General features: G+C 34.3%; 1 protein-coding gene across 1 annotated transcript; it reads right to left on the bottom strand.

The window, feature by feature from the left end:
* Positions 1-750: 750 nt before the first annotated feature.
* On the bottom strand, positions 751-6,563 carry LOC141666702 (proteasome subunit beta type-1). The gene is made up of 7 exons (XM_074472854.1): positions 6,382-6,563; positions 6,149-6,256; positions 5,053-5,134; positions 2,865-2,994; positions 2,646-2,788; positions 2,445-2,531; positions 751-1,114 (listed from the first exon to the last, which is right to left on the bottom strand). The coding sequence occupies exons 1-7, from the start codon at positions 6,426-6,428 to the stop codon at positions 1,040-1,042; spliced, it is 672 nt and encodes a 223-aa protein (XP_074328955.1). The 5' UTR covers positions 6,429-6,563; the 3' UTR covers positions 751-1,039.
* Positions 6,564-16,511: the final 9,948 nt, after the last annotated feature.

Genomic DNA, 16,511 nt, shown 5'->3' with positions numbered 1-16,511 from the left:
TAAAATAATCAACATAACAGAACATGGCATGGCATACAACAATGTATTCTTTAAATAATAAAAAACTTAACACGCCTCAACCCGTATAAACCCGTCTCGCCCCGTCAACCCGCTAGCACACCCGATTATAGCCTATTATTTATGTACTTCTGTGTGACAGTAACCTGACCCGTCCAGCTCGTGTAAACCGCGAGCTGCACGCGAGCTCAACTTCTGTGATCCGGCACGAACCCGGCACAGTCCGTATAGTTAGATGTGCCGTTCACGAATCATAAGTTAGCCAACTCGGCCCGTTGAAAACCCGGCACGGCTCGTCCGGCACACTCATTTGGCCACCACTAACTCCAACATTGCATATATGGGTTGCGGGGTGTTGAGACAAAATCCATCCCTGTAATAATGAAAAAAGTATTACTATATTCCAGTGTTATTTACTCCATTTTTTAATGAAACATATTTTTACTAAATTTTATAAAGTACTTTATTTATTACTAATGAATAATTTAATATTAACAACATAATTTAAATATGATATAAGGATAGAAAATTAATAAAAATGAAAAAAATATTACATGTACAATCCATATTTGTTGGTTCCATCGGCCAACCTTGGCTGCTTAACTTTTGCCATATATTTAAATTACTTGGTATAGATATAAAATATAGAGGACTTGATTCATGTGTGGATTTTGATACGAACACCTGCCTTCTATAGATATGAAGCCCCATAAAACTATTGGGCATTACCTGGATAGCCAATGTGCATTTTCACTTTGTCATAACATTATGCAGCTTTAAATATTATTTTTTAGCAGTACAGTAAGCAACTTTCACTCGAAAACAAATTAAACATTCCATTAAATAGAACTTTAAATTGCTAAACCCCAAGTCTAAGACAGGCTGTAGAGTTGGATTTTTGTCATCTCCAACATAATCCAAAAGTACAAGAACAAAGAGGAAACCAGCCGCATAGGATCCATCTTCCAAGATATGAAATCCCAATTCAAAAGACCCCAACAAGATTACTGGGCAAATGCCATTAATCTTTCCTCAGCTCCATGTACTCACGGCGAAGGCCATTAGCATTCAAGATAACCACTTCCAGCCTGTCTCCCTGCAAAATAAATATAAACAAGATTAAAAAAGAGTTTAACCAATTAAATATTTGATATCTTAACTGCTCCAAGTGAATGTATCTCTCATCTACATAGCAAGTAACCCAATTAAAAACATGTTAGGTTATATTTTCCATTACCAAATGGATATTGTTGTGAACAAACATAAGCGGTACAAATATGTTCATAATTGTTTCGTACATTACCTGCTTGAATAAAACCTGCTTCAGAACTTTAACTGGTTTAACAATATTTTTCTTTTTTGCCAAATGATTTACCAATATTATTACCCCTACTTTAAGTGTTTTATTACTTTAAAACTTAACATAAAGAATTTGAACCAGAGTACCAATCTAACCAGTTACAGAGAAGAGCAAGGAAACATAATCAACACCTTGCAGATAATCTAGAGACTAGCAAGAAAATCACGGCACAAAGAATGTAAAGAGCACCCATCCAACTAGTTACAATAAAGGGCGAGAAATGATTAACACTATGCAGGAAATCTAGCGACTAGCAAGAACAACATCTTGGCACTCACACCAATAATCTGAAACAAGGAACATGGCAAAGTGGCTGGCATTGACCTGACAATGTATTTTTTTTTTACCAAAGGACCTCTCACTCTAATAACAGAATGCCATGCAAAAGGAATCCCTATCTTACGACATGAACTGACTCAAATGCACTTCATACACAATATAGTCAGGGTGCTGAAACATTTTACCAATAAATGGAAAGACATACGTTCACAAGTTAAGACCACTTTCCTGCCATGTTCATTATGCGCGCTAAAGCGTGACATAATTTATCAAAGGATATGCTGGAAGGTGATTATAAGTACCAACCCAATGCAATAACACATTAAATATTAAGCTTTGGCCTATAAAGCCTACAAGCTAAGGCAACTCACGAAATGCCTTCAAGACTTTTCATTTCTAACTATTAACAATCATTCTAGCAACCAAATCATAGCATGGAAGCTACAGCTTTTTATTACTCACTTACGCGCTGGGGTAACCATGTCTGATTGTGAGAACTGCAAGAATTATACGGGTCTTAATTTTCATGTTTAACCTATTCTTACCACAAGTAGTAACAAATTCACTGAAATGCCTTGGATCACTTTATTCAGTCAGAAGAAAGTAGAATCCAATCTTCTTATAATAACCACATTACGAGTTTTAAAAACAAGTATCCAAAAACATAACATTTCTCTATGCATGGCACGTAAAATCTGTTTCATGCACTGCGTTTCCAGCCTACCTCAACATTGCTCAACTTGTACAAAACCATGAGGAGTGAAAGATGGAAAGTAGAAAGACTTACAGTATATATATCCCTCTCCGTTGCTGATGCAAAACAAGTCTTTACCAAATCAATTGCTTCTGTTTCAGAAAGAGGGGTAACAGCATCCTGTATAGATCAATGGGATTAACTTAGGCTTATTAAAGATATAAATAATTAAAAAATAATAATAAGAGACCCAAAAAGAATATTGGTTTGCTAAAGGCGTGAGAAGTGACAAACCTTAGCAGGTAATAAGAGAGGGCTTGGTGATTTCAACTGGTTGTCCAGAAAAGGTGTAATGAGTGTAGCACCAGATCCTTGGGAACTGTATCCGACTCGTTCATAGGATCCAACAGCATCATAAGTGTAAACACATCCTTTTCCTTTAATTAATTAACTAAAAGTGTTAGTATATATATAGAGGACTTAAAATTTTCACCAACGAGTTATGCATCTTACCTTCACTGTCAAGACCACCTAGAACATTAAAAGCATAATAAGGAAAGAATCTTTTGTAGTAAAGTGTGTTAGAAAGCAGCTGTGCCATTGCAGGGCAGCTCATCTGTTTGTTGTGCTGATGCTGATAAGTCTGTTTCAAGAGAAAGGCAGCTATATAAAGTAAGATTTAAGAATACAACTTAATTTCAAGTCATGCAGCACCTAAGAATATTACATAAAGGACAGAACACATCTGTATCTTCCTTGGTCATACATTGCCGTCATAACTCGAATTATAGCTTTAAATCAATAGGTTCGCTGAACATTTGCTCATTATAGTTATATTCCCCAAACGGCAACTACAACCAAGAACACACAAGTATGTTTGAGCCATAGTTTCACATCTGCCACTCCTCATATTTGTGTCAGAATTTGATAGAAAATCTTGGGCTAAACATGTACTCAAAACATTAAATTTACGAACAATTATATATGGAAAACAAATAGTTCATGCAGTTAGATGTCACAAGAAAAATTATGGGTTTGATGCACATTAACGTACTCAGACCATCATTGTAATTAGCTCGCTGACCTTGTGAATCTTTACAAACACACTATTGACCCCATAAAAATTAACAAATAGTGAGATTTGTCAGCCAAGGCAAAAGAACATGTACAAAATCTGAATGGCACAAAAATAAATGTCAATCTGCTTCTCATGTACCCCCATAACAATCATTAAACAAATAAGTTTATTAGAAGCAAAAATAGAATCTAGGGAAATAGGAACATATACATATACATATCCATTGATACACTGAAAAAAGAAAATGAATTATATATCAAGTAGATAGCATTATAGAATTGATTCTTTGACTAACAGAGATATGCAGCTGTGAATACGCTTGTAATCCTGGTACAATAAATTTATTAAAAAAAAAATCTAACGATAATATACGACGTCCATAGGTAAAGGCAAAAATTGCATAACTTATAACATAGAGAGTACCATGGACATTATACACCTCATACATTCAATACTGGGTGTTCAAAAAAATAAAATAAACTTGGAAATTAGATTCTAAAAAGAAACCCAGAGTGAAACATAAGGGCTTTATCGAGTTAAAAAACTGCAAGAACCAATTAAGAAACAGACAAAGGAAAATATGATGTAGGCCTCCAAAGTTTCAAATCGAAAATCATAGAAAAGAGTATTTTTTTATTAATCATATACAGATTTTAAGTGTACATATATTTTTAAACTCGATCTGGGTTGCTAAGAAGCACGGACTCGGATACGGCGACACGGGACTCGGGTACAGGGACACAGGGGGATTCGGAAAACCTCGAAGAGTCTTGGATACGAGACTCGGCAAATAAAATAATAAATAAATAAATATTCTTGATAAGAGGTATATATGAAAAATACTTAGGATTTTCATTCATTAATCATAAATTCTTTGAACCACTCATTGGGAATAGAGATTGATATGGTTGTGTGTATAACTGTATATATATATATGGGTGTATGGCTATAAATCGATAATAAGTTTGGATTAAAAGAGATGGATTTGGATGATGCAGTCAGTAGGTATGGTGTGTGCATATCTAGCACCTGTTTATAAAATTAGCTTAAAAGCTTAATGGGCTGGGATTTTTGTAGTTGGGTTGGGCTTTTTCTTGTTGGGCCGAGTCCCAGAAGAGTCCCCACCGAGTCCTAGACGAGTCCAGCAATCTTTTTGTCCCGACTCTCCACCTGGCGAGTCCAATACATACTCAGCCGAGTCGGGGCCTAGTCGCCGAGTCGGGGGAGTCGGACTCGCATACGGAAGCCAAAACAAAGAGTCCGTGCTTCCTAGGTAAATTGTGAGAACAAAAAATTTAATGTGCTTGTTTTTAACTAAAAAACTCCGAGACATTCTATGTTAAATATACATCGATATACACATCAATTCGCCATTCAGGGTGGTGCTCTCCCACTAATAACACTTAAATTTCTGTGACTTAATTATGAAGGTGATAAAACAAATTTAATGAGAACAAATAGATATTTAGTGTTTAGCTACACATAGCATGCCCAAGTAGCCTTTTCTATTTAATAATAGCGCCTTCAGTGATGCCTTTGTAACAAGTAGATGCTTCAGTGGGTCAATTGTAACTCTGGTATACGTACAATAAGCAAAGTTTAGAAACCACTTCAAAATCTCACCAGATGCCTAGCAGCCAAGACCTTCTGTAAAGCACGTACATCAGCTTGGAACCCAGAAGATGCCATCACAGATTTGTCCGCTCTGGAATGTCAATTTTAACCACAATATAAAACATGATGTTACAATATAACACGGATATACATATGCTGTACACACATCCACTTGTAAACAATAAAAAGAAAATATGAATCTTGACCTGGTAAGTTTCTCGTCAATCTAGCTTTTGCTATAAGACACCTAGACAGGAAAACTGAGCTACACTCTAGCGCAAAATGAGGAAGAGCTATAATATCAATAAAAACTGGAGAAAACTCATATGCTAAGGATTTAGTCATAAATGATGGACCTAGTACCAATTTTAAGGGAGGGCCAAGCAGAACTTCAAAAAAATAATAATTCCTATCCAATGTTTTTTGGTACTTGATTGAAGGCAGGACTCAAACACTTGTCACACACAAAGAAAAATATTTCAAAGCCCTGGACCAACTTACACTATAGACATGATAATTAAAACTACTAATTTTAACTTTAAAGTTTGAGGCAGGGCCAGGAACTAGTCCAGGCATAGGGTAGTTTCGCCAATGGGTCTTGCTGCCTAGAAAATGTAGTAAGTCATAAGGTCAGTACAGGATGCCTTTATTAATTAGGCTAGTCATTTCCCTCAAAACTGGGGCTAGTTACAATCGTAATTAGGGATAATCTCACTTTTTATACTCAATGATTCTCTATTACCGATCCATCTCCCTCGGTCTAATTTTTCGAATCTCTATGAACCCGTATACCCCAAGTTTCTGCACCATTCAAGAAAATATGGAATAAATATCAATCAAAACTAGTTTTTTTATACAATTAGTCGGATTCTGTTATTTGTTTGCCTAAAGCCCACTAGCACCCGACAAAGTGTGGGAATACAGCACCCAAACTAAATTCGGTTTTATTTCTAGTTTTGGGCAAAAAAATATTGGAAATGCTACCTCAATTGTAAAATTCATCACAAAATACAATCCGCTGAAAATCGAAACAAACAAAATGCTAAACTCGTGAGTACACAAATAAAAGAAAGCTAAAAATTATCAGGAGAATAAGGGGGCATACAGTTGGCAGATTTTGGAGTAATCACGGGTTAGAATACTGTAACCAGTAGACATACGAGTATCCGATGCAATCACACAGTAATCAGCTCCCGCTATGGCAACCACAGTCCTGCAATTCAAAGCAATTAATAAAATACAAACAAACACATACAGAGAGGGAGAGAGAGAGAGAGAGATAGAGAGAGAGAGAGAGAGAGAGAGAGAGAGAGAGAGAGGGAGAGAGAGAGAGGGTACCCTCCATTGTTATCGTAGGGAGACCAATTAGCTTGTTCTCTCACCATTATATTTGGATCGAGAGATGCGAAAGAGATCGAGAAGCAAATAAAGACACAGAGAGAGATTGGGAAAGATCTTCTTGACCGTAGTACAGAGTATTAGAGTTGCTCTTTTAAATTAGGTTTTCTTTCCCTTCAAGAAAACTTAGGTTTGGGATTTTAAACGGGTCATCGACTCATCGCTCATAAAAATTGGTATTTTTTTTTAGGAAAATAATGGAGAAAATGATTTTTTTTCGGGAAAAATCAATGAAAAAATAATAATAATTTTTGTCGAGTTTTTCTTTCTGCGCAAAATCAATGAGAAAAAAGAAATGATTTTAACAATCTAGATTAAATAAAAAATAATATTTTTTTTACTCATTGATTTTTCGGAAAAAAAAAATACATTTTTTCCGTTATTTTTCTGAGAAGAAAAAATATCAATTTTTATAAAGCAGGGCATAAACGATGACCCATTTAAAATCCAAAACATGCATAGAGTCAAGAGTCTACACATGGTCGCATAAAAAAATTTAAATATCACGTATGCATTTGTTAATGAACCTAAGAACTATCTATTAACATAATTCAATCATCACGAAAGACACAAGAGAGGTGCATGCATATATTATTTAAGACACGTAGCAGTGATAACAACGTGGGAGGTTTTTAATGGTGTGATTTTGTTTGATTTCAATTTTAGTTTCGGTTTTTGATTCGGTTTTGCTCATCCATATTTAAAGGTATTAAAGGGTGTTGGCCCAGTATACCTATTCTTCCGCGAAAGAGCGTCTAATTATCATCACCCGCATGATGGATGACCAAAACTGCCGACTTGATACGTCAGAGTCGAAAACGTATCAAAAAAATATTACTGACATTAAGGTGCATTGACTATCACGCTAATGACAGACACATTATTAACATTAGCGTGCATTGACTATCATGCTAATGGCAAACTTGTGTATGACAGACACGATGATAAGGATGATGCATTGAAGGAACGCGACACAGGGTATGATGCATCATTCATACACTTTGCGAGTTATTATAGATAATTTCCTGTATTTCTATTTTCCTTATTACAGATACATCTGAAATATAGGTTGTAGATTTCATTTATACAGACCTAATAATGATCTTGCAGATACAAATTTGGGATTAACTTAAGTGTATTAGTATATAGAGATTTTCGATTCCATTTTCATAATACATGTCACAAAGACTATAAAAGAACACAGATATATTATAATACACAAGGATAAATGAGAATAAACATAAATCGAAAGGGATGTAGATGAGTGGTGGTGGGTTTCAGTTAAAAGACCATCACGCTTTTCAAGATCATACTATTTCTTAAAAGTAATCCAGAGATATGCTTTCATGTACAAGGTGTTAAGTGGGTAAATGAGGCCAAAAACTTCCCGTGATAAGTATATCAGACCAAGGGTGAGGAAAATAAAGGCATTATGGAAATGTTCTCATTGTTAAAAGAGTAGGGATAAGGGTGTCAAATTTAGTACCAAAATTTGGTTTCAAATTACGTGGCGTTGCCGACTTGATAATTTGGGATGATGTTATCGATGTAATTAATGTGAATGCATGAAAGTCCACTATTAATAATTGACTAAAATTTTACACGTATTACACACCAAACCTCCAACCCGTAATTATTTACAGTCTTGAGATAAAATAGATTAAAATTTAAAATACAAAAATTATCTGGTTATTTTTTTTTGCACAAATTGCATTAATATTATCGTTAATAACTATATAAAGTACATAAATTATAAAAGATGATATTTTTTACTTATAAAACTGTAAAATTTTATATTATCATGTAAATTATTAATTAACATCATTTCTTAGATATATTATACAATTTTTAAATTTGTTAATTTTTTTAATCAAAATTAACAAAATAACAATTGTGAGACGTGTTAGTTATTTTTAACGATTTGATACACATTTGTGAATAGGGTATCCTATTTTATATTCGATACGCATTAGGCAAATATGTATTTCAAAGTAAATTAGAAAATGTATTCTTTTATGATACACAATTGGCAAATGTGTATCTCATGTGTGATCCTTATGTGTGATCCTTGAATACCAAATACGTACTAAGTCTAAAAAAAATTAAACATTTCTTAATATCCATATCAAGAATGCGTAACATGAATACCTAATTTGTAAATGCGTATTAAATGGGTAAAATTCTCCGCTGCAATTCAAAAGAGATATTTTGACTAATTTCAACCAAAAAATTGGTATAAATCCCATTCGCCCGGCAATATTTGCCAATTACTTCGTGAGTTACAACATTAATTTTAGATCCTATACATATAAATAATATACACATTTTTCTTTTATAAACTCGCAGAAAATGGATTTGATTGTTACTTCAATTATTCTAATTTTCCATCTCTCCCCACTTATTCGTGTCAGTCTTTGTACCCTAGAGACAACACTATGATGTTTTAGTTTAAGACATTTGGATTATTAATGTTTATATTCTATCGATTATTCCCTTTATAATTTATTAATTCTTAATTTACTACGATATAAATGTTAGATTAATAAATATCCTTGGAATATGATATGCCATTCTATATTTCTAAGTACGTGACTTAGAAATGAGATTATGAGAATAATATCAATATTCCTAAAGGTCCCTAGTCGAGTATTATTATTAAGGGACAATAATAATGCATTAAGACTGGTGTGTTTGTTGATTGATGATCACATCTCATTGATCATAGGTATAGTGATACTAAAGTCAAAGACACAGGTATATGTATATGTACATGGTGTTGGACAGACCCGATGTGAGATTCTACATGTCTGTTGTGTCATAAGTAATTCTCACAGTAATAATGATGTAATGGTCCTTAGACCTGAAGTCATTATATTTCTATAAGAGAATTAATATACATTGATTCCATTAAAAGTTATCCTTGACCGGGTAATGATAAAAGTGGACATTGGGTATATTATGAATCGTAAGAGAAATATGAATTATCTAGACGGGATTTAACTCTCCAATTTTAGGAGTGATATTATGTTAGGAGCAATTAATGATATCAAACAGAAACTATCAGAAGCATCTACAGATGGTAATTACTAACATTGACGGATGATAGTAATAAGCATCGACGGATGATTACAAGCATCGACAGATGAAGATGATATCGACGGATGTTGATATTCGACGGATAACGATATCAATGGATGATGATGTCAACGAATGATGAAATCAGTATTTGTCACATCAATTGATCTTTGAAGAGGAAAAGAAAACAATAACTCAAGTCGGTGGAGGACTTTATCTCAGAAGCAATAATATAGGTTTCCTTGTTGTTAATAGAATAGGATTCCCTATACATTGGTAGTTGTGCTCTATATAAAGCATAGTTCAGATTCATGCTATAAGCATTGCGACATTGTTATATCTTTCGCATAACCTAGTAGCCCTCAAGAATATTTGTTCATCCTTTCGAGAGAGTACTTGTGTAATAAGCTTTTATAAGATTGATATAAAAATTCTTGATTCTGTTGAAACTTTGTCTAGTTGATTATATTAACTGTATTCTCCCCCCCCTACAGTTTTTTAAGGGCCTAACAATTGGTATCAGAGCTTGTTGTTAACGTACAAACAGTTTAAGATCTGAAGATTGATCAACCATGTCAGACAAAGGAGAAGAAGAAACATAGAATCTGGATCTGAAGCCACAACCTCCGGCCACATCACAGATAAGCAGCAACATGAGTAGGTATGAAGCAATCAAGGTGCCCATCCTGAAAGTGCATGAATATCCAATCTGGAAAGTCGGGATGACCATGTGTTTGGAAGCCACAGATCCTGAATACTTAAGCAGGATCTATGATGGTCCTCATAAACCAGTGAAGGTAGTTGTTTCGGTTGCAGGAGAACTAGAGAAGACGATAGACAAAGACAGGAAGGACTATACTCCTGAAGATATCTCGTCTATCATGAAGGATGCTAAGGTTAGACATATCCTGCACAGTAGTTTTGATAGTGTTATGTCCAATAGAGTCATTGGATGTAAAACAGCAAAAGAGATATGAGATGCTTTAGAAGTAAAGTGTCAATGTACAACTGCTATCAAAAAGAACATGAGGGCAGTACTTACTCAAGAATATGAGCACTTTGACTCAAGGGACAATGAATCCCTAACTGAGATCTATGACAGATTTCAGAAGTTGCTGAATGACTTATCCCTTGTCAACAAAGAATATGATTTGGAGGACTCAAACTTGAAGTTCCTGCTTGCTCTTTCTGAAAAGTGGGACTTTAAAGTCACATCAATCAGGGATAACTATCAACTTGACATTACACCTCTAGATGAGATATATGAAGTTCTGAAAACTCATGAACTAGAGATGGAGCAAAGAAGCAAGAGGAAAGGATCAAAAGCTAGACCAGTTGCACTCAAGGTTGAAGAGAAGCCAAATGATAAAGCTAGGAGGAAAAGCTACTCCAAAGGGAAACCCATTATTGCTAAGTCAGATACTGAATCATCAAATTCTGATGATGACTCAAATCCTGATACTGAATCAGATACTGATAGTGATCATAACAACAACGAAGATATGGATCAAACGGATGCCCTACTGGTTAAAAGTTTCAAGAAGATGGTCTACAGAAACTTCAAGAAAGGGAGAAGATTTTCCAGAAAAGGTTCAAGTTCCTCAAACTATGATAAGAGGAACAACAGAAGAGATATTGATTGGAAGGAAGCTAGATCTGGAAAACCTGACAAGTCAAAAGAGAGATGTTACAATTGTGATGGACTTGGACACTTTACAGCTGAATGTAGAAAACCCAGAGCTGAGAAGAAACAAGCTTTGATCTCAAAGAAGAGAAAGTAGGATGATTCATTAGACTCAGATGATGGGATCAATTATGCTCTCATGGCAAATGCTGATGTTGAGACCAATAATGATGAATTAAAGGAACAGTCTATTCTTGCATTTGATACTGATGATATCTATGAATTAAGATTATTTCTTAAGACTCTGCATATTAGTTTTAGGGATCAAATCTTAGAGAACAATATAATCAAGAGTGAAAACTTTGTGCTTAAGAAAATGAATGATTACCTAGAAACTAATTTGCTTTCCATGCTAAAAATTCAAAAGAAAAGAGATAATGTTGTTAATGTTAAAGAAAAATAGTTAGAAAAACATGCTTATCTAGAAAAGGAGCTAGCTAAAGAGAGAGAAGTCATTAAACTTTGGACTAACTCAGGAAAGACAACTCATGAAACCTTAGAAAATGATTGTTGGGGATCAGGATTAGGATATTTAGCTAGATCTAATTCTGATAAGAAAAGTGGAAAAGAAACCGAGAAAACAGAACCAATAAAAACTGATAGCGAGGTCAGATTGAACAAGGTTCAAATAAAGACCATTAAGTTTAATTCTAGTGCTAATGATGTTAAGTCAATTTATGAGGAAGGTACTACCTCAGCACCTAGATCAAACTTAATTACTGAAAAGAGTGAACAAGTTCACACAAAATCAGTAAATATTGGTCCAATGACTCAGAAACAGCTTAAGCAAAAGCTAAAGGATTTACACATGAAAGATAAGAGGAAAAGGTCTAGGAAAAATAAGAACGGCAAGGTAGGAAAAATAAGAAGGAGGATGGCCCAAGCGTTTCTTATGGAGATGGAAACTTAGGAAAAATCTTGGGATATGGCAAAATCAAAGTTGGAAATATCATCATTGAAAATGTAGCTCTGGTTGCAGGACTCAAACATAATCTGATCAGTGTGAGTCAAATCTGTGACAGAGGTTACCATGATAATTTTTATAAGGAGCATTTGAAATTGTTAGTAAGTCTGATGGCAAGATCACATTGACTGGTGTGAGACATGGTAGTTTATATGAAGTGAGGGTCTTCACAAGTACTGATAATTCAGAAGTTTGTCTACTTAGTAGAGAATTTATGGAAGACAGCTAGAACTGGCATAAAAGACTTTCGCACCTCAACGTCAACAACATCAATGAACTTGTGAGGAAAGATCTTGTAAGAGGATTGCCCAATGCAGTGTTTACTCCTGATGGCTTATGTGATTCAAGCTAGAAAGACAAACAAAGGAAGACATCTTTCAAGAGTAAAACTGAATCCTCAATTCTTGAACCATATCATCTACTTCATGTTGATCTCTTTGGTCCAATGAATGTTATGTCTATTTCCAAGAAGAGGCATGCACTTGTGATTGTTGATGAATATACAAGATACACATGAGTGTATTTTTTGCATACCAAGGATGAAACTCCATCCATTCTTTTTGATCATGTGAGGGAGCTGGAGAAAGGATCAACATATAAAGTGAAGATCATCAGAAGTGATAATGGAACTGAATTCAAGAATAGCTTTATGGAAGAGTTCTGCAAACTCAAGGGGATAAAACAATAGTTTTCTGCTCCTGGAACTCCACAACAAAATGGAGTTGTTGAAAGAAAGAATAGAACTCTGATAGAAGCTGCAAGAACCATGCTAGAAGAATCAAGATTGCCTACCTACTTCTGGGCTGAGGCTGTGCAAACTGTTTGCTTTACACAAAATGCAACATTGATCAACAAGCATGGAAATACACCATTTGAGATGGTGAAAGGAAAGAATCCAAATTTGAAATACTTTCATATATTTGGTTGTAAGTGTTTTGTTTTCAAAACTCATCCGGAGCATCTTATCAAGTTTAATCTGAAAGCTGATGAAGGAATATTTGTAGGATATCTGTTGACTACAAAAGCCTTCAGAGTTTACAATTTGAGAACAAGAACAGTCATGGAGTCTATACATGTATCTTTTGATGATAAGAAGATAACAGGTCTAGAAGATACAGATGACCATGACAAGTTGAGATTTGAAAATGAAGTACCTTATACTGAACTTTTAAATCCTGACTCTGAGACAGTAAGTCCTGATATCACTCAAAACTCTGAGATTCCACAGAATAGTGGAAATTCTTCTAACACTGAAGCATATGTTGAGGGGGAGCAATATGACACAAATCCAGAGACTACTTCAAGTGATTCAACTCAAGAAACGTCAGTCAAAAGATTATCAGACTTATCTTCCTCAAACTCTGATGAGTCAAATACTGATAATCATGGGAACATTGATATAGGGGGAGTATCAGGAAATAACAATGGTACTACTCAAAGAAATAACAGAGAATTCATGGATCAATGGGAGGTTCTTCTTCAAGAAGTCAACTTCCATCAACAAGAAAATGGTCTAAGTCACGCACCCCTGACTTAATCATTGGAAACCCTGACAATGGTGTAAGAACAAGAAAAGCCACTCAGAATGAATGTCTCTACCATTCTTTTCTATCTCAAACTGAACCTAAAAAGGTTGAAGAAGCTCTACAAGATGTTGACTGGGTCACAGCAATGTAAGAGGAACTCAATGAGTTTGAAAGGAACAAAGTCCGGACTCTTGTGCCAAGACCAAAGAACAGATTTGTAGTTGGCACAAAGTGGGTGTTTAGAAACAAAACTGTCAGTGGGGGCATTGTTACAAGAAACAAAACAAGACTTGTTGTAAAGGGTTACTCATAACAATAAGGCATTGATTATGATGAGACATTTGCTCTAGTTGCAAGGTTAGAGGCAATAAGAATCTTTCTTACCTATGCTATGAAGTTTAAGGTGTTCCAAATGGATGTGAAGAGTGTATTCTTAAATGGAGAACTCGAAGAGGAAGTTTATGTTGAACAACCTCCAGGGTTCATTGATCCAAAATATCCAGATCATGTCTACTTACTGGATAAAGCACTCTATGGATCGAAGTAAGCTCCAAGGGCCTGGTATGAAACACTTGCTCTATTTCTGCTAGAGAGTGGTTTCAGAAGAGGTACAATTGATAAAACTCTCTTTTATAAATAGTATGGTAAGGACTTATTATTAGTACAGATATATGTTGATGATATCATTTTTGGATCTAACTAATGATAAGCTTTGTGAGAGATTTACAAAGCTAATGCAGTCCAGGTATCAGATGAGTATGATAGGAGAATTGAGTTACTTTCTGGGGTTACAAGTCAAACAGACTAATGAAGGAATCTTCATAAATCAATCCAAATACACCAGGAACTTACTCAAAAGATTTAGAATGCAAGATTGCTCAACTGCATCAACTCTTATGACCACTACAACCAAGTTAGATTTAAATACTGGTTCTTCAGTAGATATTGAAAGAGATGTGTCCTAAGTCCAATCATGTATGATGATTTAGGAATGACTTTTATGTAATCTATTTTGATTTCATTGATATTAATAAAAGACTTGTTTTGTTTTATTGCGGGCTTTATCTATTTAAGTGTTTAAATAAGATATACCATAGTTTAGAGTAAAGCTTTTTATGGATTATGATGAGATCATAATAATGAGACCTAAAAGATGAAAAATCTGAACTTAAATATTTCCTGGTCGTAGGATTACTAACTGGTAATTAGTAATTCGCAAAGATCGGTACATACTATGTTGGCTTCATTATGAAGGATGTCTGTTCTCATAGACATTTGTGTGGTGACACTATAGCTAGTATGTAGGTGCTTATTATAGAATAATTTCACTGAACATGACTCACACAGCTGAACAACTGATGGAGTTCACTCACGTGTCAGCAGATGTTCATATAGTGATAGTTGTACATGTATCCTTAGACTTGAGGTCATCATAGTCATCTTGTGTACACTGAACTATACTTTGGTTTAGTTCTTAGTCTCCAGGGATAATGATAAGGGCTTTACTGGGTATAGGAATTTGTACACGAAGATAGTGTGTGATCAATAAAGGATCTACCCCTTCCAGTGAAAGGAAGAGAATGTTCAATGCTGATCCACTTATGCTAGTTCAGGAATCTCTGGCCAGAGTTAATGAAATTAGAAAGGAGTTTCTAATTCACATTAATTAGAACTAAGCATAGTGAATGAGAAAGCATATGATTAAATAAGATAGGCTTGACACGAGTTCCATGTCTTGTATTTAATCATGACATTGCAGGGTAGAAGGAATTAATTGTACGATAACTATTCACTGAATAGGTTCTTGATATTTTAAGTAGTGAATTCATATTATCCGGATAGTCGCGATATGCTGAGAAGTATCCCTCACGATGTAGAATAAATATGATTAATTTATTAATTAATCACATTTAATTAATTAGAGAATTTATATAAATAATGATAAAATAGTTTTATTATTATTTATTTCTACTACCGGTTTAATATTGAACCTACAGGGTCACATCATAAAAGAGAATGATTTAATGGCGGAGGAATTAATTAATAATGACTGGTAATTATTTATTTGTGAAATAAATAATTAATTAGAAAATTTAATAATTGATTAAATGAGATTTAATTAATTATAAATTAATTAAGAAAAGTTCTTAATATTATTAATTAAGAATTTAATTTTGGAAATTAAATCAAGTGAGAGAATTATTTTTTCTAAAGTGTTTAGAAAGGGGATTAATGATTAAAAGGTGTTTTAATTATTAGTTAATTGGTTAATAAGAATAATCAATTAAAGGGTTAATAATAATAATATTTTATGGGAAAATTTTCAGCTGAAATTTTTGCCTATAAATGTACTATTATAAACCCTATTTTTGCCTCAACCTAAAAAATTAAGCAAACCCCTAATTCTCCCACCCCTTCCTCCTCCATTACATTGATCTCTTGGTGGATACCGGTGGAGTGCTTCACACTTGAGGAGCAGCTGCTAGGGATCTCCGCTCGTCGTTCTTGGATCGCTTTTAAAGGTTAGAAATCGATCCCATATGATTTAATCACGATTTGTATGCCTTTATTTGGATTTTATATCAAAAAAATTATTTTACCATACTTCTGTGATGTATAAAATCCTACAATGGTGTCAGAACATAGGTTGTATGCATATAGATCTGTGATAAAAATTTCAGAATTTTATGATCTTGTATGAATTTATTATGATTTTTGCAAGTTATATCATGGATTAATTATGATTGATTAGAAATTGTTTCTCAAAATTGTTTTGACTGTAGATCTGGGTTCTACAAGTGTTGTAGACCGTTTAAGTATT

The sequence above is a fragment of the Apium graveolens genome, chromosome 6, assembly GCF_009905375.1.
Source record: "Apium graveolens cultivar Ventura chromosome 6, ASM990537v1, whole genome shotgun sequence".
Taxonomy (NCBI): domain Eukaryota; kingdom Viridiplantae; phylum Streptophyta; class Magnoliopsida; order Apiales; family Apiaceae; genus Apium; species Apium graveolens.
Note: the sequence above shows the minus strand (reverse complement) of the source record. Positions and strands in the feature narration are given on the sequence as shown.

What these genes read in the sequence shown, in the direction of transcription:
- LOC141666702 (XM_074472854.1), bottom strand. Translation starts at nt 6,428, where the DNA reads ATGGTGAGAGAACAAGCTAATTGGTCTCCCTACGATAACAATGGAGG. An exon ending in AGGTGGTCTTGACAGTGAAG is followed by an intron (nt 2,789 to 2,864) that starts GTAAGATGCATA and finishes AATTAATTAAAG; the next exon opens with GAAAAGGATGTGTTTACACT. An exon ending in CTCTCTTATTACCTGCTAAG is followed by an intron (nt 2,532 to 2,645) that starts GTTTGTCACTTC and finishes TGATCTATACAG; the next exon opens with GATGCTGTTACCCCTCTTTC.